This window comes from Elgaria multicarinata, chromosome 1 (assembly GCF_023053635.1).
Source record: "Elgaria multicarinata webbii isolate HBS135686 ecotype San Diego chromosome 1, rElgMul1.1.pri, whole genome shotgun sequence".
Classification (NCBI taxonomy): domain Eukaryota; kingdom Metazoa; phylum Chordata; class Lepidosauria; order Squamata; family Anguidae; genus Elgaria; species Elgaria multicarinata.
The window spans coordinates 203408680-203434700 of record NC_086171.1 but is presented as its reverse complement, the minus strand read 5'-3'; the positions used below and the strand labels follow the sequence as shown (position 1 = coordinate 203434700).

At 46.2% G+C, this 26021-nt stretch overlaps 1 protein-coding gene across 3 annotated transcripts in view; it reads right to left on the bottom strand.

The window, feature by feature from the left end:
* Positions 1 to 8044, bottom strand: part of PHACTR3 (phosphatase and actin regulator 3) — a 267435-nt gene extending 259391 nt beyond the window's left edge. For 2 of the 3 annotated variants that reach the window (XM_063146671.1, XM_063146652.1), the window contains exon 1: positions 7918 to 8044. In XM_063146671.1, the coding sequence (XP_063002741.1) occupies positions 7918 to 8044 (127 nt within the window). The remainder of the gene's footprint in view (positions 1 to 7917) is intronic. The other variant, XM_063146661.1, reaches the window with a different exon arrangement.
* Positions 8045 to 26021: the final 17977 nt, after the last annotated feature.

The window sequence follows — 26021 nt, the reverse complement described above, 5'->3', positions numbered from 1 at the left end:
GTCTTATTTGCCCATTCAAGACTAGGCCGCCCCCAAAATACTTTGCTTTACCACAAGGAGAGCTCATAACTATATACTGTGGTTGAGAACCATCCTTCCACCCCCTCCTACTGCAAGGTTTGCACAGTAGCTGGGGGTGAAGAAGCCCAGAAGGAATAGGGAATCAGTGTTGAGGGCAGGGAAGGATGCCAGCATCCTTGCTAATCAAAAAGTGTCAGCACAGCATCCCGGCAAGACCTGGTTCCATGACACCACTGATCCCTGGCCTAGGGGGAGATAGTACAGGAGTCAGGCAACCAAGGAAAATCAGCCTGCTTACTGATTTGCCCCTTTCCCCATAGGCAGGACTGGGCATCAGATCCAGAGGCAGAAGCAGAGGCAGACAGTGATGGTACAGAGGAGGAGAGGGAACGGCCACAGAGGACATCTTGCCCAAGCGTCTAACAAAACCTGGAGCTGGCACTCTGTGCGTATTAACTGACCCAGAATAGTTGTTTTAAATGGATATTATCTAATCTATTTTCATGCTTTTTATGGTTTTAAATTTTGTATATTGGTTTTAATGTTCAGTGTTTTAATCTTCGTAAACTGCCCAAAGAGCTTCGGCAATGGGGCGGTATAGAAATGTAATAAATAATAATAATAATAATAATAATAATAATAATAATAATAATAATAATTTATTTGATTTCCAAACCACATGCAGTCACAAAAAAGCCCCATTGTACCACACTGCCCTTGCAAGCCCTGCTTCAGAAATATGCTAATGTGCTAATACGTAGCAAACATGACAAAATTCCTATCTTTAGTAGGGATGCAAGAGCAGCCCTGTGCTCACCCTGAAAGGGGGTTTATCTTTTGGAAGGGCTCCATATGAGCACTTGCAAAAGACTGGTATTTCGCAGAGGCTGCTCACGGAAACACCTCCCATGGCCTGCCCTTCCTCTCCTTTCCCAAGAGGGGTGTTCTGGTAATAATCAGTATGCCCAGTTCTTTCAGTCTCTCCTCATAGGCCTTTGTTTCCAGACCCCTGATCATCCTTGTTGCCCTCATTTCATTCAAATGTATTCCCCTGATTAAACTACAGCAACGGCTGGGATTCTACACTATCACATAAAGACATCTGTTGAGCCAGAAGTTGACCACCCCTGACATATTGGGTTAGAAACATAAAAAAACTACCTTAAACAGGGTCGGACCATTAGTCCGTTTCAGTACTGATACTACATGGACGAGCAACAATTTTCCAGGGTTCCAGGTGGGAGTCTACCTGAATATGCCTGGGATTTGAACTCAGGACCTTCTGCCTCAAAACATAACAAGTGCCTTATACAGAGTCACGCCATTGGTCTATTTAGCAGAGTACTACACTGACTAGCAGCAGCTGTTCAGAGTTTTGGACAAGAATATTTCCCACCCTACCTAGAGATGCCAGGTATTCGGGGCCAGCCCTTCCATAAGGGAAACTGAGGTGGTTGCCTCAGGCAGCAGATGCTGGGAGGTGGCAACAAGGTGTTGGGATATAAGAACACAAGAAGAGACATGCTGGATCAGACCAAGGTCCATCTAGTCCAGCACTTTGTTCACACAGTGGCCAACCAGCTGTCGACCAAGAACCCACAAACTGGACATGGTGCAACAGCACCCTCCCACCCATGTTCCCCAACCACTAGTGTATACAGGCTTACTGCCTCAGATAATGGAGGTTGCACATAGCCACCAGAACTCATAGCCATTGATAGACTTGTCCTCCAGGAATTAATCCAACCCCCTTTTAAAGCCATCCAAATTGGTGGCCATCACCACATCTTGTGGTAGTGAATTCCAGAGTTTAACTATGTGCTGTCTGGAAGAGAGGTCTGAGTGGGAAGTAGCCTGCCTTCTGCCCCCTAAACTAATCTACTGCCTTCAGGAGCAGCAGAGTTGAAGAAATAGTCCAATCGACTTCTGTATATGGAACGAGCGAGGGCGCCATCTTGTTCTTTGCCTCAAGCAGCAAAATGTCTCAGGCCACCCCTGTGGGTATTGAACCTGTTCCCTTTGTCATGCAAACCAGGTGCTCTACGCTGAGTTAGGGCCTCTTCCCTAATAGGTTGTGCTTTGGATTGGGTTTTAGGCAATCTGGAAGCTCTTGTGGCAGTGTGAATCATGGGCATGCTCAACTAATGGCAAGGTTGTATAGCGATGATCAAAGTCAAGCAGTAGGAGGGAAGATAAATGGGTTGTAAAGAGATGACCACGAGCATAGCAAAAAGGCAAAAGCAATTTCAAAGTCCTTTTTAGCTGAACAAAGCAAGAGAGAACATTTTGAATGTCAAAGCTATTGCATGGGACAAAGACCTTTCTTTTCTTTTTAAACACTCTGGTTTAGAAAATAAAATGAAAATAGGATTAGCTATAGAGAAAATAGGATTAGCTATATAGGGGCATGAGAACAAACTCAAGGTCCTAGCAAGCATCCTGTTCCCACCAGTGGCCTACCAGGTGCTTCTGGGACACTCACGAGCAGAGCATCCAATCACCAGTCCTCATGTGCTGTTCTTCCCCCAGCATCTGGTACTCAGAACCACATTTGCTGCAGAATCAGGATATTCCATTTAGCTGTTATAGGCAAAAGACCTGCCCTCCAGAAATGTCTCTAATCCCATTCCAAAGTCAACTATTCTAGTGGGCATAACTATGCACTTTTGGCACTGGGTTCTATGAGTTAATTAAGCATCTACAGAAGTATGGGTTGGTTGCTTTTTTAAAAATGTGAAGCTCTATAAATACACTGATCACCAAAATAATAAAAAAAAATAGTCATAAAAATAACTATACATCAATCAATCAATCAAAGGGAGTCCATAATTCAAACACTACAGAAACTTGAAGTAAACATGTAGCAGTTTTAACATTCATATGAGGATTTACTAGTACTTGAATGTAAGTATTGTATTATAGTAATTAGGCTTAAAATATAAATGCATTAACAAATTGGATTTACAAAAATCAATACATGATCCCCAGTTCTCCATACATTTATCTCACTTTTGACCTTTCCCCTTATATAGGATGCCAGTCTGGCCAATGCTGCAAATATTTGCTGGATATTTGCTATATCCAGTCCAGTGGAGGCTGCTGGTTCTGATTTTGGTGGAGCTGGGAATCCATTCTGAGTTTCAGTCAGAACCAGACAGAACTCCAAAGGTGTTCTCCAAGGTGCTGAACCTCCATTGACCCAGTCTTTTATATTAGGTATTTTACAATGCAATCATACACATCTCTACTCAAAAGTAAACCCCATTGCATTCCATGGGACTTACTCCCAGGTAAGTATGCACACAGCATTAAGAACTAGTCTAGCAACTGTCACCATTTAAGTAGCTACTCCTCTATTCTTTCCTTTTTAAATATTTCACATAGGTGAGAAGAAATAGCATCACATCATATCCAATAGTATAACCCAGGGGTTGGAAACATATTCCCTGATCATTGGCCATGTTGACTGGGGCATATGGGAGTTGTAATCCAAAACATATGGAGGGCAGCAGGCACTTTTTTCTGTCTATCCTGAACAATCAATCAGTTCCAGTGGATCACAATAAGCTCTAGTGCTATGAGAAAGGGAGAAAAACGCCTCTCTGGTCGTTTTCTCTGCATCATGCATCATTTTATAAACCTCTGCCTTCCAAACAAAAAAGTATCATAGGGGATGTGCTGAGCTGTCCACAACTACTGCTCCAGTATTCCCACAGTGAAGAGCACACTTTTCGTATCGAGACAATGAGGGGATCTAAAATTGCGGAACTTGGACAAGCAAAACAAGAGAGTTCCCTCATTCTGTTACAAGCGCCTTCTCGTGTAATCTGAAACAGCATGCTCTAAATTTATTGATTGATTGATTACATTTATATCCTGCTTTTTTTCCTCCAAGGACCCAAGGCAGTACACATAATCCTTCTCCACCTCTCCATTTTATACTCACAACAACAAGCCTGTGAGGTAGGCTGGGCTGAGAATTTGTGACTGGCCCAAAGTCACCCAGTGGGTTTCCATGGCCGAGTGGGGACTAGAACCTGGATCTCCCGACTCCCAGTCCAACGCCTTAGCCACTACACCACACTGGCTCTAAAAGCAGCCTTGCAGCAGTGAAATGCATGCATCATTCACAGCGCCAACGTAGCTGATTGCAAGTTGTTAACTTCAATGTGACGTTACTGAAATCATGTTAGGATAAAATGAACTGTGCAATGCAAACATTCCCTTACACTTCAAAACAGTGTAAAATTGCTTAACAGTAAGTCCCACTGGACTCAATGGGATTAACTTCTGAGCACATATGTGAAACACTGTCCTCTTAGTTCCATCCCATAATAAGCATGTACAACGTACAAAGATGACAGAGGAGAAGACACAATAGTGGTTTATTTGATTATAAGCATTTGTCATTTACTACTGCAAGTGAGCTATTTGAAGTCATGTGTGTTTAATTCCATATATAGTATACAGTGTTATTTGTAGCTTTCTTGCTCTGATTTTGGATGTCTAGACTTGGGTTAAAACATTTTTATTTTATTTTTTTAGGAAAAACAACACAAAATATTTTCAGTATTTCATGCAAACAGGGGCTTCTTTCAGGAAAAGAAAAAAAAATACATTTCCTTCTCTCACATATCAAAGAAAGCTTTTTAAAAAAATCAGACACCGTCTATCTGTCTGCCAAGACTGGTTTTCATTACCCAGAAACTGGGAAGAAATGAGTGAAACTGAAATTTAGTGAATGTACAATTTCTGCTGCTTTCAGATGTGAAAGAACGCAAATAACATTCCTCTTATTCAGACACTATTGTCGCTCAGGGCAAAAGTCTAACACATCGCGTTGGTAGGCGTCCTTTGTTCTCATGACTTGGGATACCAGCGTGGTTGGACAACAAAGATTCATCAGCTGTTCTTTTTATTTCCATTTTAAAAAAAAATGTTTCCTGAGCAACAAGGATCCTCACTTATTAAGATTGTGGGAAATGAAGCTCAAAAGCAGCCTGTGTTTATTATTAACTTGATTGTATATTCTGTAGAAAAGAAAAAGGGAGAACCAAAACCGCCAGTCCCAAAGACCGTGGGATGGAAACAGAACCAGTGTTGCATTGGTTTAGATCAGACCTTAAGCAGGTTGTGAGCTCAGATTTCTATACATCAGGACCAGTCTGGTGCTGAAACCCTGGCCCAATGGATGAAGGGAAAGCATGCTTGAAGGAGCCTAGGGAAGGGATGTTAATGTATTTTATATACTGTATTTATTTGTTTGTTTGTTTTAAAAAAACACCACAAAAACCTGTCTCTTCAAGAAGCTTTTATATTTAACAATAAAGAGTCCTGAGGCACTGTAAAGATTAACTAATTTATTCTGGGATAAGCTTTCTTGGACACTGTGTTCACTTTGTTTATTTTTAAAACAGCTTTCTCCTCTCTCCGCCCCCCTCCCCTCCATCCTTAAGTAATTGTTCAATACAAAATGAATAACGAAAGAAAGAACCTTTCAGTCAGGCTGAGTGCTCAGCATATAACGAAGGAAAAAATAGCCCATAAAACTGACGAAACAAGAGTGCTTTTGAGAGGGGTGGGGGGAAACCCAGAATATAATCAGAGTATGAAATTGGGGTGGGGGTGGGTGGGTTTCAAAACAGAACATGTTTTATTTCTGCATGAGGGGGGAACCTACAGGGGGGGATCAGTTCCCTTAGTTACACTGGAGATTTTCCTGAAGCCTCGATTCTAAAATGGCACAGTTGATGTGTTTAATGAAGACCCTGAGTCAATAACTCCTGACAAAGAGACCCTGTCACTCTTCCGTGGCCCGTCTGTTTAGAGAAACTCACATGCTATTGCGTCTTCCAGCTGATTGTCATTCGAACTCTCCTGTCAGGGAACCTGCCATTACAACCCTGTTGATCTCTCTCTCTCTCTCTCTCCCTCTCTCTCTCTCTCTCTCCAATTTCACACTGACCAGTGGCAATTGTACCCTTACTGGAAGCAACAGTGATTGCAATTATCCCCCACCCCAATTTTTTCCTGCTCCTTTAAGAAACCGTGTGAGTCATGGGCTAGAGAGGGATTTTTTGTATTTCCAACAGCAAGAGTCAGTGGAGGCTGGTGGCTCCGATTTCAGTGGGGATATGATCCCATTCCGGGTTTCAGTCAGAACCAGCCAAAATGCTAAAGGAGCAATCTAGGGTGCTGAACCCACTTGGGGGGATAGGGCTCAGCACCCTGGATAGCTCCTTTAGGGTTCTGGCTGGTTCCGACTGAAACACAGAATGGAATTCCAGCCCCGAAATCGGAGCCACAAGCCGCCACTGGCAAGAGCGAACGGGGGAGGGGGGGAGTTCGTCGGTGGGCGAAATAATCACCCTCTTCTATTTATAAATAGAAAATGGTGATTGCAAAGGCAAGCCTGCCCCCTCCCTCTTTTAACACGCGCTGCGCTTCCTAAGAAGATTAGACTTCTCCGCGTGCAGCAAAAATTGCTTTCTTGTTTGGGGGGGGGGAGTGGCAAGGGGGGCTGGGGACTTAATTGTTACTCTGCTTCCACCGTCTCCATGGTGACCTCGTGCCAACAGCCTGTTCCTTCTGCTTTATTAGATCTTTTCTCTCCCTTCCTCTGTAGCAAGTGGTAAATCCGACAGGCACAACCTTAAATTGAGTGCTATTCACCCTTCATCCAGGTGAGTCGTGGTGTGAGTGGTACCCAACAAAGAGGCGTTAAGCAATCAAGCCGTATTCTTGACCGCCTTCTCAGCTCTCGGGTCCGTTTGCGCAGGATGCAGGGGCGTCGCTTGGGGCTGTTATTTTTATGAATATGTTTCTACGCCTTGTGGCTTCGTCGGGCGGGGGGGAGAGGGAGAGGGAGAGCTCAGGCAGCTCTCCAGGACAGAACAACCCTCCCCGCTTTGAGCCAAGCATCATTGCGAAACGATGGCATGGTGATGGGAGGGAAGCAGAGTTGTTCCAAAACAGCTGTGGGCAAAAGCAAGGAGAACTCCTGGTACTGACTAGCATCTCCTAAGGCCCGTCCTGAGTTAGTGCAAACAGTGGAGGCTGGTGGCTCCGATTTCAGTGGGGCTGTGAATGCATTCTGGGTTTCAGTCAGAACCAGCCAGAACTCCAAGGGAGCTATCCAACGTGCTGAAACCCAGAATGGATCCACAGTCCCACTGAAATCGGAGCCGCCAGCCTCCACTGGGAAAAAACAAGGTGAAAGATTCAAAGTTCAGGGAGAGAGAGAGAGTGATGGAAAGAGAGAGAGAGAGAGGTAATCTCCTCGGTTGGCACCTGACCTCTGCCACGGACTCGCCGAGCTGCCTCGGGCTTGTCCCTTGTTCCCTGCGCTTCGTCTGTAAGACAGGAGCCTAGAAAGAGGCCTACCCGGTGGGGTTGTTGTCAGGACAGACAATCCAAGGAGAACGAAGCCCTCGACCGGGTTGAAAGGGCCGAGAGGAAGAGCAGGGCCGGGGCAGCAAAGGCGGGGAGAGGGTTTCGCTGGCGCTCGCCTCGCCCCCGCCCCCCGAATGCCTCCTCGCTTTGCAGGCGACCTTTGCCGCCTGCGAAGCGCCGGGATGCCAGGCTGCGCCTCGTGCAACCCCATTTCCAGCTCAGCCCCTGCTGCAGCGTGCCTGGACTGACTGCAGCGAATATGTTCCTAATTTCCTTCTTTCAATGACAGGCTCGCGGTGCCAGATTGGCAGATGCTAGTAGCGCGCGCGCACGCACACACACACACACACACACACACACACGCACGCGCGCACACGCCTCCCCAATCTGCCTCGCTCCCCTCTGTCTTCCAGCCCCAGCCCCAGCCCCCCACCCAGCCCCCAATCCTTTGCCCACCCGGCCCCATCTCGGGCCCTAGGCACGGAGGCGGGCCCTGGGGCTTACCGTGGTCGTCGAGGGGCTCTTCGCCTTCCGTGCCCGCCGCCGCCGCCGCCTCACTGAGGATGCTGGGGTCGCTCTGGGACCGGCCTCGGGGGAGAAAACAGCCAGTCCCTTCTTCCGATGCAGCCATGAGGGGGTGGGGAAGGGGAAGGAGTTCGAGGGGGAGGGGAGGGGAGGGGAGGGGGAGCAGATCTCAGAGGCCCGGCGAGGAGGAGGAGGAGGAAGAGGCGCGCATGAAATCCGAGGCAGCCCAAGGTCACGACGGGGGAGGAGAGGCGCTGGCGGTGGCGCACAGAGACCGCGGGCGCGTCTTCAGCCGGGCAGCCCCAGCCCCCGGGGCAGCATCTCGGCCAAGCCCCTCCCGCGAGCGCCCGGCCAGGCAAGCCCCTGGCACCATCCAGCAAAGAGGGGGGGTCCCTCCTCCCTGCCTGCCTCCCAGCGCCCGGCTGGCTCCCTAGGGCTTTACGGCCCGCAGGAGAAGTTTCTTCCTGGCCATGTCCGGCGGGGTTGGCTTCATGCTCCCCGGGGGTCGTCGGAGCAGGTGAGAAGGATGGGCGGCGGAGGAGGAAAGGACCAGCCCGGGTGCCTGATGCTTTGCTGCCCGTTGCTCCCGCAGGCAGGCAGGCAGGCAGGCGGAAAGGAAGGAAGGAAGGAAGGAAGGAAGGAAGGACGGAGAAGACCACGAAGGAAAAGGCAGGCAGCACGAACGAACGAGAGGAGGAATCTTTAGTCCGCGGCTCTTCTTCGCGCATCTGTTGGGAAACAGTGGGATTCTCCCATCATGCCCTGCGAGAGTAGGTGTGACATCACGGGGGAGGGGGGAGAGAGGGAGAGGAGATGAGGAGTGGGTGTGAGTGGGAAACGGCTTACCTGCACTGCACAAAGAGGGAGGGGAGGGGGAAAGCAGCAGGTGTGGGATTCTGAGGGAGTCCCCCTGCCTTCCCCGCACACACACCCCGCGCCCACCTCCACCTCACTAACAAGGGGGGGGGGGCAGGCGTGATGGAGATCCCGGTGGCAAGGAGACGCGAGAGCGGTTCCTGCTTCAAGAATACGCGCGCGTGCATAGGCGTGCGCCTTGCACAATTCGTTTTCCTCCCTGCTGACTCCAATCTTAGGAGAGACCCTGGACTGAAATTGCACTGAGCTACACTCGTGTGAGAGAGAGAGAGAGGCGGGGGGGGGAGGGAAATTTGGGAAAGAGGGAGGGATCTCTAGCATCTGTAAGCCCATCTTTTATTTCATCTGCCCCCAAGAAGGTATTAAAAAGGGCAGACTGAGACATGCTGAGAAGAACCCTGCGCTCTTTCACACACACACACACACACACACACACACACACACACGCCCATCAGCTCATAGGAACGAGGAAACTCCCCTCATACTGAGTCAGACCATGGGTCCATCTAGCCCAGTATTGTCGACACTGACTGGCAGCAGCTCTCCAGGTTTTCAGGCAGGATTCTTTCCTAGCTTCGCCTGGCCATGCTGAGAATCAAATCCCAGACCTTTTGCATGCAAAGCAGGTACTCCACCACAGAGCTATGGGCCACCTTCTTTTATTTATTTATTTAAAATTATTTTTAGACCCTCAAAAATAAAAATATTCCCCCCCCCCAAAAAAAAAACATCTCAAGGGAGAATTACAGTTTTTTTAAAAAAAGACCAATAAATATGCTATAAAACACTATAAAAACGAGTAAACCATTAAAACCTGCAGTCCACAGGTGATGGGGAAACATACAAAAATACCAGAATAAAATCTGGAGCTGCTATGGAGATCGTTGTTTGGTAACTATTTTTGACCCTTTCAGGACTCCAGAGCAGCTGTGGAACATAATTTTGTTTGCAATGTGGTTTTTTTGTTTAACTTTTGTGGGGTACCCCTGCATTTTAAGTGGTGGTGAAGGCCACCCTGGGGTGTTGCAGGGGCACATACTGCCCACCTCTGCTCTCCACACTTACCTGGGCGTGCTTCCCATTGAAGTCAGTGGGACTTACTTAAGAACATAAGAAGTCCAGCAATTTGTTCCCACAGTGCCCCACAGAAAACCCACAAGCAGGACATGAGTGCAATAGCACCCTCTTGCCAATGTTCTCCAGCAACTGGTGTAGAATCATAGAATCATAGAATAGCAGAGATGGCCTACAAGGCCATCGAGTCCAACCCCCTGCTCAATGCCAGAATCCACCCTAAAGCATCCCTGACAGATGCTTGTCCAGCTGCCTCTTGAAGGCCTCTAGTGTGAGAGACCACAACCTCCCTAGGTAACTGATTTCATTGTCGTACTGCTCTAACAGTCAGGAAGTTTTTCCTGATGTCCAGCTGGAATCTGGCTTCCTGTAACTTGAGCCCGTTATTCCGTGTCCTGCACTCTGGGAGGATCGAGAAAAGATCCTGGCTCTCCTCTGTGTGACAACCTTTTAAGTATTTGAAGAGTGCTATCACGTCTCCCCTCAATCTTCTCTTCTCCAGGCTAGTCTCTCTTCATAGGGCTGTTTCCAGACCACTGATCATCCTGGTTGCCCTCCTCTGAGCACACTCCAGCTTGTCTCCGTCCTTCTTGAATTGTGGAGCCCAGAACTCTTCGTGTACATAACTCTTCATGGCTTCTGTGCTACCAAGAGCTCCTTAGCTCATAGGAACTAGGAAACTGCAATATACTGAATCAGACCACAGGTCCTTCAAGCTGAGTATTTAGTTGACACTGATTGGCAGCAATTCTCCAGGAGTTTTTTTTCCCCCAGCCCTACCAGGAGATGCCAGGGATCGAACCTGGGACGTTCTGCATGCCTAAGGGCCAAATTCCATTTCAGAGAAGCTCTCCAGTGGTGGGTGAAGCCAAACACAAAAGGCGCACGTCCAGATTCACCGCCAGTGCCAGACTATTTTGCGCCCTGGGCAAGGCGAGCTGCACACACAGACACACACACCAAAAACTGCCAACTTCAATTCAGCTGTTCAAGAAGAGTATCTGAACTATTATATTTTTCCTTTTATTATGAATTTTTCTTAAAACAGCTAATTTGTATAAAACTGTGACCCTTAAAGGTCAGTACTGCACCCCTCTGAGGTCTGTGCTCTAGGCGGCTGCCTAGTTGGCCTAATGGTAGCACTGGCCCCGGGTCCAGGGTCAAACAGGGTGGATCCAAAGTACCAAAACTACCAGCATATTTTAGCTTAAAGCTCTTACTGCCAGTCACTAAGCCTTAGGAGAGGCATGTCAGCTTTTTAGAATGGGTAGGGTAGCCATATGGAAAGGAGGACAGAGCTCCTGTATCTCGAACAGTTGCATAGAAAAGGGAATTTCAACAAGTGTCATTTGTATGTATATGGAGAACCTGGTGAAATTCCCTCTTCATCACAACAGCTAAAGCTGCAGGAGCCCTGCCCTCTTTTGTAGAGTGACCAGATACAAGAGAGGGCAGGGCTCCTGCACCTTTAACTGTAGTGATGAAGAGGGAATTTCACCAGGTGCTGCATGCATAAAAATGACACTTGCTAAAACTCCCTTTTCTATTCAAGTGTTCAAGATGAAGAAGCCCTGTCCTCCTTTTCATATGGTCACCCTAACATGTAATGAATGACTCACAGCTGAATGTGTAAACTGACTCAATCCTTTAATAAAAATTTGCTTGAGGTCACATGAAAGTGTTGTCCTGGTGTTTGATCTCTGATGGCTCATTCACACACATACAAGTCACATTAGACGCTGCTGTGGTTGAGGAATGAACATGCATGCACGAACATCTGGAACCTGATTTCAATGCTTGAGTTCTACCCTCAAATGTATGTGAAATAATAAGAAAGAGCACAGTGCGTATTGGAGTCAGACATATGGTTTGGATGACTAGCTGTTTTGATTTTCTCCATGTAATTAATGTCCACCCCCTGCCGTTTAAAACAAATAAATGTTTAAGTAACAGTATAAAGCATATGTTTTAGAGACAGATTCAAATTGTTGCCCAGCAACTGACAAACTAGGGGAAGTCACTAGAATATAAATCAAATCCTGCACAGACTCCAAAATTCAAATTGTTTAATTTTCACATTTGAAAAATATGGCATCTGAAATAAGATTCTGAAAACTGAATCTTTAAGTCCTATAGAAGAATATTAAGGCAATAACAAGCAGGGCCCGCAACAAAATGTTGCAGTGTATTTTCCTTTTTAATATGAGTGCTTTTATTCAGAATTTCAGCTGCCCTTTATTTATTTTTCCCAATTGACATTTAACATTCAGTGGCTATTGAGCACACTCAGTCCTCATTAGGCAAATGGGGGGGGGGGGGGCGTTTGTCCCCTCAGTTTTTTTATTATTTTCTTTTTTACTTCTGCAAACTTCAGGATTCCCCAAATATATTACTTCTTCCCTCTTGCTGCAGCTCCATTTTCTCTTCAGTTCTGTTGGCACTTATCACATGAATTTGCAATTGGAGTGAATGATGTAAATATCAACTTGCCACATGTATTATTTATAATCGTTGTGTTAAGGGTATCTCTAAAGCCCTGGAATTCATTTACCATCTGTGATAGTGTATCAAGGAGAAAGCTAGGATTCATTTCCCTGACATGCTGTTCTTATACATGCAAGAAGGTTTTTGTTCTTGTTATTTTATGGGGGCCATTCAAACATTGAACCTCCAGCTCCCAAGACTGTTGTCTAAAGAGATTTAGGCCATAGCTAGACCTAAGGTTTATCCCTGGATTGTCCAGGGGTCAAACCTGTTCATCTAGGTGACACACAGGGGATCCAGTGCTCAGGCAGGGGCGAACCCTGGATGATCCCAGGATAAACCTTAGGTCTAGCTGTGGCCACAGTCTAGGAAGGAACAGATTTACTTTGGGTTCTGCTGATTGCAGGCTCCTCTAAACAAGAAATTTATTACACACTCGTGATTCGCCGCTCACAAAAGTTTACAGGTCTTTTACACAACGTCATCAATTACCAGGATGTCTCCTGCGCAGTATCCTTTGAAGGTTTCACCATGAAAAGTATCACTTTTAAAGTGGTAACAAGCAGGAGCTTCCGCCACTAGATGGCCCTGTCTCAATGGAACTGAACAGAAGGGAACTATTCAATTCAAACCATGTGGTCAGCTCTCTCTGCCCATGTAATGCAGCCCATAATAATCACACCAAAAAGCAGGAAGCACAAATGCCCCAGGTAAGCAATGTAATTTCCCCTTAATGTAAAGATGCCTGATATAGAATGATTATTTGTTATGTCACACAAACAAATCCACAGATTAAACATTACAGTTGTCAGATTCAGCATGGGACAAGACACCTGTGCCTTGAATCCAAAGACAGTGGAGGGACTATAATTCAGCGGCAGAGTACAAGTTTTGCATGTGCTCTCCCACTAGGTTAAATTCCTGGCATTTGAAGCTCAAAGGATATCAGGAAGCAGATGTGGAAGATACCCCTGTCAAACACTGCAGAGAGCTCCTGCCAGCCTAAGCAAGCAATACTAGGCAACAATTGAGTAGTGCAGTCAAGGCTCACAGAAACGCAACAACAGCACGTTTTTATTAACAGGGATGCTGACATTGGCCCTTTCTACACCATATAGGTGTAGAGGGAGGGAGGGAGGCGATCCGGGACTTAACTCCTGCCAGGATAATCCCCCATGTCCACATGGCCAGCGTGATGTCTGGAATGGGAGGAGGGACGTTGCGCGAGTGGAGGTGGCCATTTTATTTTAAAGGTACAGGAGCTGGAGCACACTCACGCTCCAGCGAAAGGTATATGGAATGCTGGGGGGAATTGTGCACTTTCTGGAGGCCTCGGATGTGCACGTTCCTTCCCTCCTTCTCCCCATACCCATCCGGGCCTGAAAGGGACTCTTAATGCTTGTGTTAAGCAGCCCTTTTGGGCCCAAAGGGCGAAGGAGGGGACAGAGGCACGGGAAAGCCTGCTTTCTGGGCATCTGGAAAGTGCGGAAATTCCCCCGGGCCTGCTAATGGTACGCCCAGGGGAATCTGTACTTTCTGGAGGCCTGGAAAGCACACTTTCTGCCCTCACCCATCAGTGCCTGAAAGGACTGCTTGACGCTTGCGTTAAGAGGCCCCAATGGGTGCCTGGGGCAGGAGGAGAGGGGTTTTCCCCTTCCACTCTAATGGCAGCCACCATTAGAGTAGATGGGGAAACACTTCTCCTCCTCCTCCCCCGCCCTGTGCCCACCGGGGCCTGAAAGGGCCTCTTAATATAAGCGTTAAGCGGCCCTTTCAGGCACCGATGGGTGCGGGGTGGGGAAGAGCACTTCCGAGGCCTCCAGAAAGTGCACAGATCCCCCGGCTGCACCAGGATGGGTGCGGGGGCAGGAAAGCCTTTAATACCCCCACTGGTGGGGTGGGGAGGAGGACTAAAGCAATTTCCCCAAGGGCAGGGAAATTGCGCATTTTCCCCACACCTGAAAGGACCAGCATCACTAGGGACCATGGGACAAAAATCTGCTGGGCGTGTTCTGCATGGCCTGAGAGAGCCGAGCATGGGGCGTCTGGTGAGATCTCAGGGCTCTGTAGATTTTCGACCCATCCCTACGCTGACATCATCTACCACCGCCTTCAGAATTCCCTCTGAGCATAATTGTAATCCTCACAATAGCTGGAGGGAATTTAATTTTCCCAGTAAAAATATATTGATCCCTGAAACTCCTAGACCTAGTTTGCTGATACAAATCACCTCAGTTGCCTGTGATTTTGGACGCTCCTTGGGGCATGGCTATGTGAACTGTCGCAATGAGCAACTCTACACCACTGCTGGGCTGAAGAGTCCAATGGTTTGACTGAGGCCTTAGCTAGACCTAAGGTTTATCCCGGGATCGTCCCGGGGTCATCTCTGTTCATCTAAATGACACACAGAGGATCCCGGGAGCAGGCAGGGACGACCTCAGGATGATCCTGGGATAAACCTTAGGTCTAGCTAAGTGTGAGATATTAAACTATGATTAAAACTTTGGTAGAATCAACCCAGTTTAAAGCTACATAAGAACCTAAGAAGAGCCATGCTGGATCCATCTAGTTCAGGGTCCATCTAGTTCAGCGCTCTGTTCACACAGTGGCCAACCAGCTGTGAACCAGGAACCCACAAGCAGGACATAGGTGCAACAGCACCCTCCCTCCCATGTTCCCCAACAACTGTTGTATATAGGCTTACAGCCATCAGGACTAGTAGGCCATCAGGACTAGTAGGCATTGATAGCCTTAGCCTTATCCAACCTCCTTTTAAAGCCATCCAAATTGGTAGCCATTACCACATCTTGTGGTAGTGAATTCCATAATTTAACTATGCGCTGTGTGAAGAACTCCTTCCTTGGATCTGTCCTGAATCTCCCACCAATGAGAATCATGGGATGACCCCCTGTTGTAGTATTATGATAGGGTAGGGTGACCAACTGTCAGGATTTCCCCGGATTTGTCCTGGTTTTTGTTCTTTCCATGGTGTCAGGGGGGATTTTCTATAATTTTCAATAATGTCCTGGAATGACACACCTTCCCCTTTAAGGCTGCCATTAGCATGGCAGGAGTGAATGACATGCTTTCTTGAGGCACATCATTCCCCCACCCCGAGCTCCAATTGAGGACTTAAAGGGGAAAGTGGGTCATTCGTGGACATTATAGAAAAGGCCCCAGTTGGACTGGATGGTGGTGGTGCAGAATGAAATCCTTTCCCCTCCTCCACTCCAATCAGGTTCTTTAAGGTGGCGGGGGAATAACGTACTTTCTGCAGGACTCAGAAAGCTGCTTCACCACACACACACTAGGTGTCCTCTTTTTTGGTTTCCCAAATATGGTCACCCTATGATAGGGGAAGAAAAATACATCCACATTCTCCACACCATGCATAATTTTGTACACCCTTCTTTTTTCCCAAGGTAAACAATCCCAGCTGTTGCAACCTTCCCTCACAGGGGAGATGCTCCAGCCCCTTGATCATTTTAGTTGCTCTCTTTTGCACCTTAATTCATTTCTGGATCAGTAGTCCATTTATGCCTATTCAGCAGAGGGAGAAGGAGAGGCAAAACTTATTTTTGGATGTTTTCCAATTACCTTGGCATAGCATAAAAACACAGCATACCAACACTCAAACACAATCCACAAAATACGTGCAACGTGTCTTAAAACGGGGAAAATACATACTTTTCCATTGTATTTTTAAAAAGAAAACACATGCTTGCAGTCTGAGAACTTTGCCTTCGAAACAAAAGCAGGTAATGAGTCATACCAGTATGGTTGTTTAATGTGAGTCAGCAGAATGGCTATTTCCAGTGAGTCAGCAGAATTCTAAACAGCCTCATTCGTACTGCTCAGCAAGCCATGTATGACCTCTGACCAGTATTCTATTCTTCCATATATATAAGAATTCTGTTTTGATGATGGAGGGGAATTATCTCCACTCCACACAACTATATTTTTAGATCAAAGGGTTTTCGAGTTGGAGCAGGACTTATGGGCCATCTATTCTGCTTCATAGAATCATAGAATAGCAGAGTTGGAAGGGGCCTACAGGCCATCGAGTCCAACCCCCTGCTCAATGCAGGAATCCACCCTACACCAAGCAGGATATTCCACTATGAAAGTGGTATGAAAGTGGTATAAAAAAGGCAGGAGCCACACTACTGCTTTATAGCAGTATTGAAGTGCACTGACAACTGTTGGGTCTCATTGACACGTACCACATACTGCTTTCATGCCTCTTTCACGGTGTTATGCCTTATTCTATTTGTCCATCAAGACCAGAGTCATCTGTATACTGACTGTCAGTAGCTCTCCATAGTTGTTGTTGTTGTTGTTATTATTATTATTATTATTATTATTATTATTATTTATTTGTATAGCACCATCATAGAATCATAGAATCATAGAATAGCAGAGTTGGAAGGGGCCTACAAGGCCATCGAGTCCAACCCCCTGCTCAATGCAGGAATCCACCCTACAGCATCCCTGACAGATGGTTGTCCAGCTGCCTCTTGAATGCCTCTAGTGTGCTTGATGTAGGGAATCCAAAGCTAAAGCATTCCCAGCCTATGCTTGAAGTAAGGGACAATCCACCACCTCTCTAGGTAATGGGTTGGCTCTATTGTCGAACTCCTCTTACTATCATGAGCTTTCTCCTAATGTTGAACTAAAATCCACCCTCCTGTAACTTTAGCCCATTAGTCTGGTCGAGCCTCGTCTTGTGACTGACTGCAGTACCAAGATCCTTTTCACATATATTGCTGCCATCAGCTCTGCTTGTGCATTTTTATTTGATTTTATTGCCTAATGCAGAACTTTGCATTTGTCTCTGCTGAGTTTCGTTTTGTTAGTTTAGGCCCAGTTTGCCATTCCATCAAGGTCAATTTGATTCCTGCCTTCTGAAGTGTTTCCTCTCCCTCCTAGTTTTCGGTCACCTACAAATTTGCTAAGCATTCCTTCCACCCCTTCATCTAAGTCATTGATAAAAATGTGGAAGAGTATCCTGGCCCAAGACAGAGCCTTATGGCACATGACTTAAAAAAAACCCACCTCCAGTTTGATGAGGAATCATTGACGATAAACACTCAGTTATAAGAATAGCACTTATAACACGGATATGTTTCACTTACCATTAAATTCAACCTTCACAGTCTCCAGTGGCAGATGAAAGCTGCTGCCCATGATGGTTTGGTAATGTTTTTTTTTTAAATAATTATCCCAAAAAGTGTTTTCTTAATTGTGTGTGCTCTTGCAGAGATTTTTTTTTCTTCACTGCTAGTTTTTATACTGGTTTACGCTGATGGTTTTATTGTTTTATAGCTTGAGTTGCTCATTATTATATGTTGCAACCTTATTGTATTTTTATGATTATTTTCATAGAGTGAGACAACATAAGGGCCTCGTATAGGCCAAAAAAAATCAGATATCATTTTTATTATTTGTTATTGCTGTGGTTAACTTTTGTGCAATTTTGATATGGTGTGGGCAATCACCCTTGATTTTTTTCTCCAAAGCAGTTGTCCTGCAGTGGCTGTGTGGCCTCTTTTTGCAAAGGGCAGTCCTCTATTTGTAGGGTTACTCTTGCCCATCAACATTAGCACCTGAATATTAGACTTAACAGGCACACAAGTGACCTGGCTGCAGTCTTCTGCAGTATGGTGAGATTTACTGTATATTTATTTAAATTATAATACTTATTGCTAAATCTGCATCTATACATCCATAAATTAGCATATGCAAATTTTATGCACTTTTAGTCCTCTTTAGTCCTCCTTTTTAGTGATGCATTTCCTCTTTTTTGGTGATTCATAAGTGGGCACTGGTTAGGTTTGCATCTGAGGAAGCCTCCTCGGATGAAGAGGAGGAGGACAACTTACCCACAGGAGAGGGTGTTTCCTCCCCCACAGCCAGACAGGAGATCAACACACAGAGGGAGGAGGTTGCAGGTCCATCGGAGGAGCTGTGGGTTAGCCAGACCCTTGCCCTGCCTGATGTTCTGGAGGTGGAGGCAGAGACGGAGATGGTGATGCCACCCAGCCCTCGGGAGTGGAGGCGAGGGCTGAGCAGATGCAGGCAGTAAGAAGCTGGACTCTGGGTGGGGCCAGACTGGCAGGACTAGAAAAGGAGGAAGCCAAACGCTGGCTCAGTCTGGCAAACACCTTTTGCTTCCCTCCGGTTGCCAGTACCTTGCCTTGCTTCCTGACTCTGACCTTGGACTCTCAACTCTGACCGGCTGACTGATTATGCATATACCTGACCCTGACATCCTGGACAATGGACTCAGCTCTTGGATTGGACTTTGGACTGGCTATTGACACCGTGATATCAGCGTTTCTCGTTTCTGGCTGGTAGGCTTAAGTTCCAGCTTCCTTCGATTTTTCCCTTGTGGCTGAACTGCTGCTTCTGCCTAAAAGACTGGGACTTGATCTTTGCAGTAGCCAGGCTTGTGTTTGCATTCCTGGCCAGAGTTTTATGGCCGAGTAATTGACCAGTGTAATAAAACACTTAACAGATAACGCTTTCAGCTTCCAGATGTTTCATAAAAGCACCCTAGGTTGCCCATATTTTCCAGTACAGAGTCAGGTTTAAATTGGATAATGGCCCTGTGAATTAAATGTACATTGTCCCCTTAAGTACATTCCAGCCTTCAACCTCTCTGTCCACCTAAGATCATGGCCAGCCTCAGCATCTTATATCCTACTTTGGGCAGTTAGCAAGGCCCAAATATCCTACCAACACTGATACTTGACCATCCTATCTTTCTTCCAGAGTAATCTGGCAGATGCAGCTGGCTCTGGGGAACCATCTGGCGTTAAAAAAAAATCCACAAGGCCCTACACCAATGCTACATCTAGGCATTATGGGTAATTAAAGGGGTGGCCAAGTGTACCATCCAAAAAGAGGAAATGCATCACACACAAAAACAGGACAGCAATTTGCCCAAAATTTTGCATGTCCTAATTTCTATATGTACACATGCAAAGTTGGAAATATTTTTTATTTAATTTAAATAAAAAATACAGTACATCTCAGCATAGTGTTGAAGGCACCAAATAGAGGATGATCCTCTGGCAACCCTTCAAACAGAGAACTGTCCTTTGTAAAAAAGAAAAAAAGAGGACACCCAGCCACCCAGTGGCTCACTGTTATCTGCCATGGATTGCAATGCTGGGACCTTCCATCTGTAAGCCCAATGTGATGTGAGAGGCAATTATGTCAGGAGCTCACTGATGTTGGGGGTGGGGGTGGCACCAAATGGCCCTTTGCTGTGGGGCTGGGCAAACCTAAGTGAAACCCTTTTGCAGAACTGTATAAGGAGCCCATCTAAGGAACTATATATACACCCCATGCTGCAGGCCTGTATTAGGTGCCCTGCTAAGGAACTATATATACACCCCTGCTGCAGGCTTATATTAGGAGCCCTCATAAAGAGCTGCGTGTAACACTTTGGGGCAGGGGCAGTGGAGAGATGGGGCAGTCAGTTAAGTTACTGTGTTGAGCCTGAATTTCATAGTCAAAGTTCAGCGGGCAACACAATGTCGTTACTCTATGGGCCTTGCTAGACGACGGAGTAGCCCGGTGCGAGCCCTGGGCCAGCCCCTGTGCGTCCAGATGATGCACAGGGGATCCCGGGCTCAGGCAGGGGTACCCCTCCCTTGGCCCGGGATAACCGGCACCATTTGTGGCCTGGTGGCGGGCGTTTGTGGCGGGCGTGTAGCCCGTTCCTATCGCATTTTCTCGTGAGTAGCCGGGGAAAGTGGTGGATGGCGCACACAGGGTGGGGAGATGGGGGGGAACGGAGCCAGGGGGCATGGGGGGGATCGTGATCGCGGGCGGGGGGGATCGGAGATCACGGGCGGGCGGGCGAGCAGGATTGGTGATTGCGGGCAGGCATGGGGGATCAGAGATCACGGGCGGGAAAATCGGGGGCAGAGGGAGCGGGGAACCCTTTTTTTAAAAAAAAAAACCTACCTTTAGCGCTGGTGCGCTCCTGCGCACATGGCCCTTTTAAACTTTAAAAAAAGGCAGACGCGACGGGTCCTTTCTGCAGCCCGTCACGTCTTATGTGTAGACAGGGGCAACGGCCTACTCTACTTTTAGCGTGGGCTGGCCCCTCCTCCCAACCGGATTCAAAGGCAGGTCTAGCAAGGCCCTGTGTTTACTGAGGGAAGCCGCTTCACATATATCCCAGAACGGCACACATTGTAGCGCAATTCAAATATTACATTTGCTGTATGGTTGCCCAAACGCTGCCTTGGGCAACCACATCATTACACTACTAGTTCTGAGTCCTTTTTAAAGAAAAGAAATTTTAAAAATATCTCTATGTTTAATTGGTCCTACAGTTTAAGCATCTTAACACAGCACATCTTGAAAGCTCCCCTCCCTTTCCCCGTCTGTGAGAGCAGTTACTTTTCTGAAGATCCTTTGAATGTCCTGTAATTATTTTTGTTGTGCTTTATATGACCACATGGTTGTAGGTCTACTGAGAGCATTCTTCCGCAGACAGTTGGAATATAACTTATCGAGCTGCAATAAATAAATGCATTATTTAACAGGCATTAAATGATTTCACGTAGCGTACATCTCAAAGCAGGCTTGGAAACGAGAACGGCCATGCAGCCACAAGAGGTCACCCTTACACAGAAAACCGCACCGTTTGGCTTTTTCTGGAAAACGGTGGATGCTACATGAGGCTCTTATTATGCCATTTCTCCTTCATGGAATTTCACTGGGGGCGTCCAGAAGATGGTCCTTGTCTTCCATATTTTCCAGCTGCTTCCCTCTTCCCTCTTTGCTGTTTTAAATTAGTATTTTAAATCTGTATTAATTTATGCACTGCTGCTCAATTTTATCCTAGCTGTGTTGTTATATTGTATTTTATGTTATGCTTTTATACTGTTTGTTTTTTTATATATATATTGAATGGTTTCTTTGATTATAATTTTTGTAAACTGCCCGGAGAGCTTCAGCTATTGGACGGTATAAAAATGCAATCAATCAATCAATATTTTTTTATACCAAGGAAAAAATACACTAAAGAGGAAAAGACAGAATTGTTGCACATCTGGAAGCAGTGTCGACTCCAGGTTTTTAAGGGCCCTTTTTGCAAATATACCCTGAATGGCCCATGCTCCTTCAGGGCTCAAATATAATTCAATGACAACCCATGCTCAACCCATAGTCTGGGTTATTGTTACATGTGAACTAGATCATTACTTTTCACACATGCATCTTACATACAGACCATAGCTAAACGGGGCTTGATCTCAGGGCGATCCTCAGGATCATCCCCGTGCGTCCATATGACACACAGGGGATCCCGGGATCAGGGAGAGATGATCCTGCCCTTGCCCGGGATCTGTCCCTCACCTTTGGGCCTGCTTTTTCAGTGGTCTTGGGATGATCCCAAGTCCATGGAAAGTGTGGCCCATTGTCACAATTTGTCCTGGCTCCTCACAGTTACTCGCAAGGAGCTGGGATCCGCGCATGGGGCGCAGAGCTCCTCAGGAGCTCTGTGCCCATCAGGAGTGGGTGGGGGGAGCAGGAAAATTAAAAAAAAAACACTTACCTTTTGCATAGGAGCGCTCATGCGCTGCTTCTCTTTAAAAAAAAAACAAAAAAAATGGTGAGCATGACCTCCTCTGAGGTCAGCGCGTGCCATGTGTAAACAGATGGGGAGATCTCGCAATAAAAATATCATGCGTATGGGGTCACGCAAGACCCAGTAGGTCTAGCTAAGGCCACAGTCTAGAATTGTAGACATGGAAGGGCATCAAGGCTAACCACCTGCTCCGTGCAGTTTTGCAATGCAGGATGCAACTACAGCTGATAGTTGGCCATCCAGCTTCTGCTTAAATATCTCCAGTGAAGGAGAACCCACCATCTTCCAAGGCACTTTGTTCCACTGTCAAACAGCTAAACCATTGGAAGGCTTGTCCTAATGTTCTTCCTGCCCTCAGCTGGAAGGGTGTCACTTCCTCTGGGCCTTTATGAGTATCTCATTGAAAACATCAGAGAGATCCTTAGCAATCAGAGACTTTCTCCTAACCAAGCCTACACGTTTCTACTCAGAAATAAGTTCCATTTAGTTCAGTGGTGCTTACCCTTCGGTAAATGGATGTAGGATTGCAGGCTAAAGTGCTAAAACAGCTGCAGAGAATAAAAATGCAGCAGCAATCGAAATATTTTAAATATTCAGAAACCAGAGTCAAATTAAAAACAGCAGACTACAAACTGAATGCCTTCCTAAAAATGAAAGCCTTTACCAAATTCTGGAAGTTGTACCACAGCTGCACTTAATGGGATATTTTATTAATTAATATTATTAAATGTTGGATATTTCCTATCTCAGAATCTTACATAAGACTACAGTAGCATAAGGCTTATAACTAGAGATCTACAAGACCAGTTTTACTCTTTTTGTTTTAAACGGAAGCTTGAGCAGTCTAGATGTGTGGAAAATTTTGAAACTTCTAAAAGTTCAAAGCTTGAGCTTTGGGCAGCTCCGAAAGGGAGAAGGGAGAAGGATGAGGCAAAGGGGAGGTTAATGCATATACCCCATTACATGCCCCACACTGTGCATGTAATGTAACACATGATACAAGCTGAAGAGAAAGAGCTGAAAGGACACCAGAGGGAGAAGAGAGGGAGAAAAATCTTACATCAGGTGTTTTTGGCCTCAAACTTCAAGAAATGGTAAACAAGGTTTTTTAAAAGAGTGTGTGTGTGTGTTCACCTTTGCCAGTTTATTTGTAGTACATTTATTTTAAAAGTGAAAAGTTGTTCCAAACACAAGGGAAACGGGCTATATTGGAGAAAGAAAGAAAGAAAGAAAGAAAGAAAGAAAGAAAGAAAGAAAGAAAGAAAGAAAGGCAATGCACCAAATAGGCACAGGAGTCCTAACAACAACTAAAATAACATTATAAAACAGTAAATAAAATCTAAACTAAACTTCCAAATGCTTTGGAAAAGAGAAGAGTTTTCATCTGAGATTTAAAAATAGTGATTGAACTAGCAGCTGTAAATGCTCTGGAAGAGAATTCCTTTCATAGGGAGCAGCAAAAGAAAATGGACGGAGCTGAGCAAAGGAAGTAGAAACCCTTGGGTGGGTATTTTCTCTCCCTTATCTCTGTTCCTATGAAGCAGAACTAAACTCTTTAACATGATACCACTGTGGAACAGAAGGGGGCGCTGTTTGTTTGCACCTTTTCTATGTATGGAACCGGCGGCTAAAAGAGCTAGAAATTAAACAAGAATGTCTGTAAAATGTGCCTGGGGCTGAATTTTAATCAAAAAAACATTCTCTCCTTTAAAAACCCTTTCATTCTAAATACCAAAGGTGTTACTTTTTCTTGGAGATGACTCAATTTCACAAGAATGAAAATGTTAGATAAATCAAAGTAATTTTTTATGTTACTGGTTCGCATTGAGATTTGAAATGTCATATTCTGTTGTGATAGAGGAAGCCCCAGTCATACATTCTAGGGGTGTGCATGGACCCCCCACTCCGCTTCACTTTAAGATCCGCCATTTTCGGATCGGCCCGCTCCGCCCTGCCCCCACTCCGCCTGTGCCCACTCCGCTCCGCTCGGAGCTCCGGATCCGGATCGGAGCTCCGGTCCCCCCCCATAGGGGGGGTTACCGGGCCCTGCCGCCATCGCTGCCCATGCGGTGACGGCGGCAGCCCGGTAAGGAGGAGGGGGGCCTTACCTGCCTCCGTCCGCGGTCCGTCACCGTCTTCAATTGAGCCCGTGGTTCCACCAGGAAGTCTGGGCCGCAAGTGCGGCCCAGACTTCCTGCTGGAACCACGGGCTCAATTGGAGACGCTGACAGACCGCGGACAGAGGCAGGTAAGGGAGAGGAGGGCGGGGGGCGTTACCGGGCCCTGCTGCCGTCGCTGCATGGGCGACAGCGACAGCGTCAGGGCCCGGTAAACCCCACTTACCTTTCCGGCGGAGCTCCGGATCGAGGCGAAGGATCCGCCTTCACTTCGATCCTCTTCGCCACGCTCCGCCGGCCCCCCAATCCTCTTCGCCTCCGCCTTAAGGGCAGGCGAAGCCCCCCGCTCTGCTACTGCTTCTCCGGTCCGATTAGAAGCGGAGCACATCCCTAATACATACCACTACAGGCACTGCAGCAGCTTCTTCATGTCAAGACCCCACACCAGTGCAAGGTGTGCATGAAACTGAATCCCAGAAACAAATGGGTGGAGCCTGGACTCCAATCAGGTGCAAAGTACCCATATGATTGGTCATTGCCATGTGGTCCTGATATTCACAAAGTGCCATGAGATCTAACCCAAACCCGCATTGGCCCCAACATACCATTTTTTTTCTGATATGAAACCTGCCTAAAGCCATGAGTCCCGAACAAGTTCCTATAAAATCATAGCTCCTCCACAAATACTTCAGGGTACTGCTTCATCCACCCTCTCCACAAGTTTTCAGGGTACTGGAAAGCAGCAAGAAAGGGAGTATATCCGGGTTTAGAACTTGTTTACAACTTCAATCCTTCGTAGGCCAAGGGCAGGTGCTTGGACTATTTCTAGGCCTTCCTTTCATGTTGGGTTGCAAACAGTCAGAAGTCCTGATTGAGAACAATACCCAGAAGCTATGGAGACTTCTTCCACAGAAGTTCCCTTTAAGGCATGGCAATTTTATATGAGTATGTTTGTATCCAAATACACATGAGGAGGAACCACAGTTCCATGGCAGAGTCCAGGCTTGGCTTGTAAAAAGCTCAGTCCCTTGGATCTTCAGTGAACAACAGTTCAAGAAGCAGGTGATGAGAAGACCACTGTGGCGCTGTGCAGTTTTAGAAGAGTGTAGTGGTGATGGATAGTTTCAAACACAGGAACAGAATTATTGAATTTCTTTATTTCAAGCATTTATACTTCACCCTCCAAAAACCTTTCCCAGCACAGATTTACAATTGTTCTTACAAAGCCAGTGTCTTATAGCTAGATCATTTAGAATTTACTTGCTTCTCTCTCTCTCTCTCTCTCTCTCTCTCACACACACACACACACACACACACACCACTAATGTAAATTGGAAATTATTACTTATAGGAATGCATATTTGGACATACTTTCACTTTTCAATTCCCCTTGTAGTACTGAAAACAGTTGAAAAACCATTTTCCCACACAGATAAAGCACTACAATATGTAAATCAACTCATGGATTGCCAAATCACAGCTCGGGGCAACTCACTTTACGAATTTAGCTACGATGATTGATCATAACAGGGCCTTTTGCTAAACTCTGAGACCTCCCAGAGAAGCTATCTGAAAAATCGTCACACCCTGCAGGTTCATATATGCAGGCACAGTAAAACAATTTCTAAAACCAATAACAAGATACAGCCAGCACTTAAAAACAAAATGAAACAGAAATCTAACAGGCGCAAGAATTAAAACAAAATTACACTATGGACAATAAAACTAGGTGCTACACATTAAAAGCCCATCGAAATAAAACTATATTGAATTTCTGGCAAAAGACCCAAAAAGAGAGTTAGATGAAGTTTAACTCAAAGGGCATTCAAGAGCTGTTGCAACTAGGGATGTGCTCCGCTTCTTCTCTGCTTCAACTGAGCCCGAGGACTCAAACAGTAATACTAGGCTGCAACTGTGGCCTG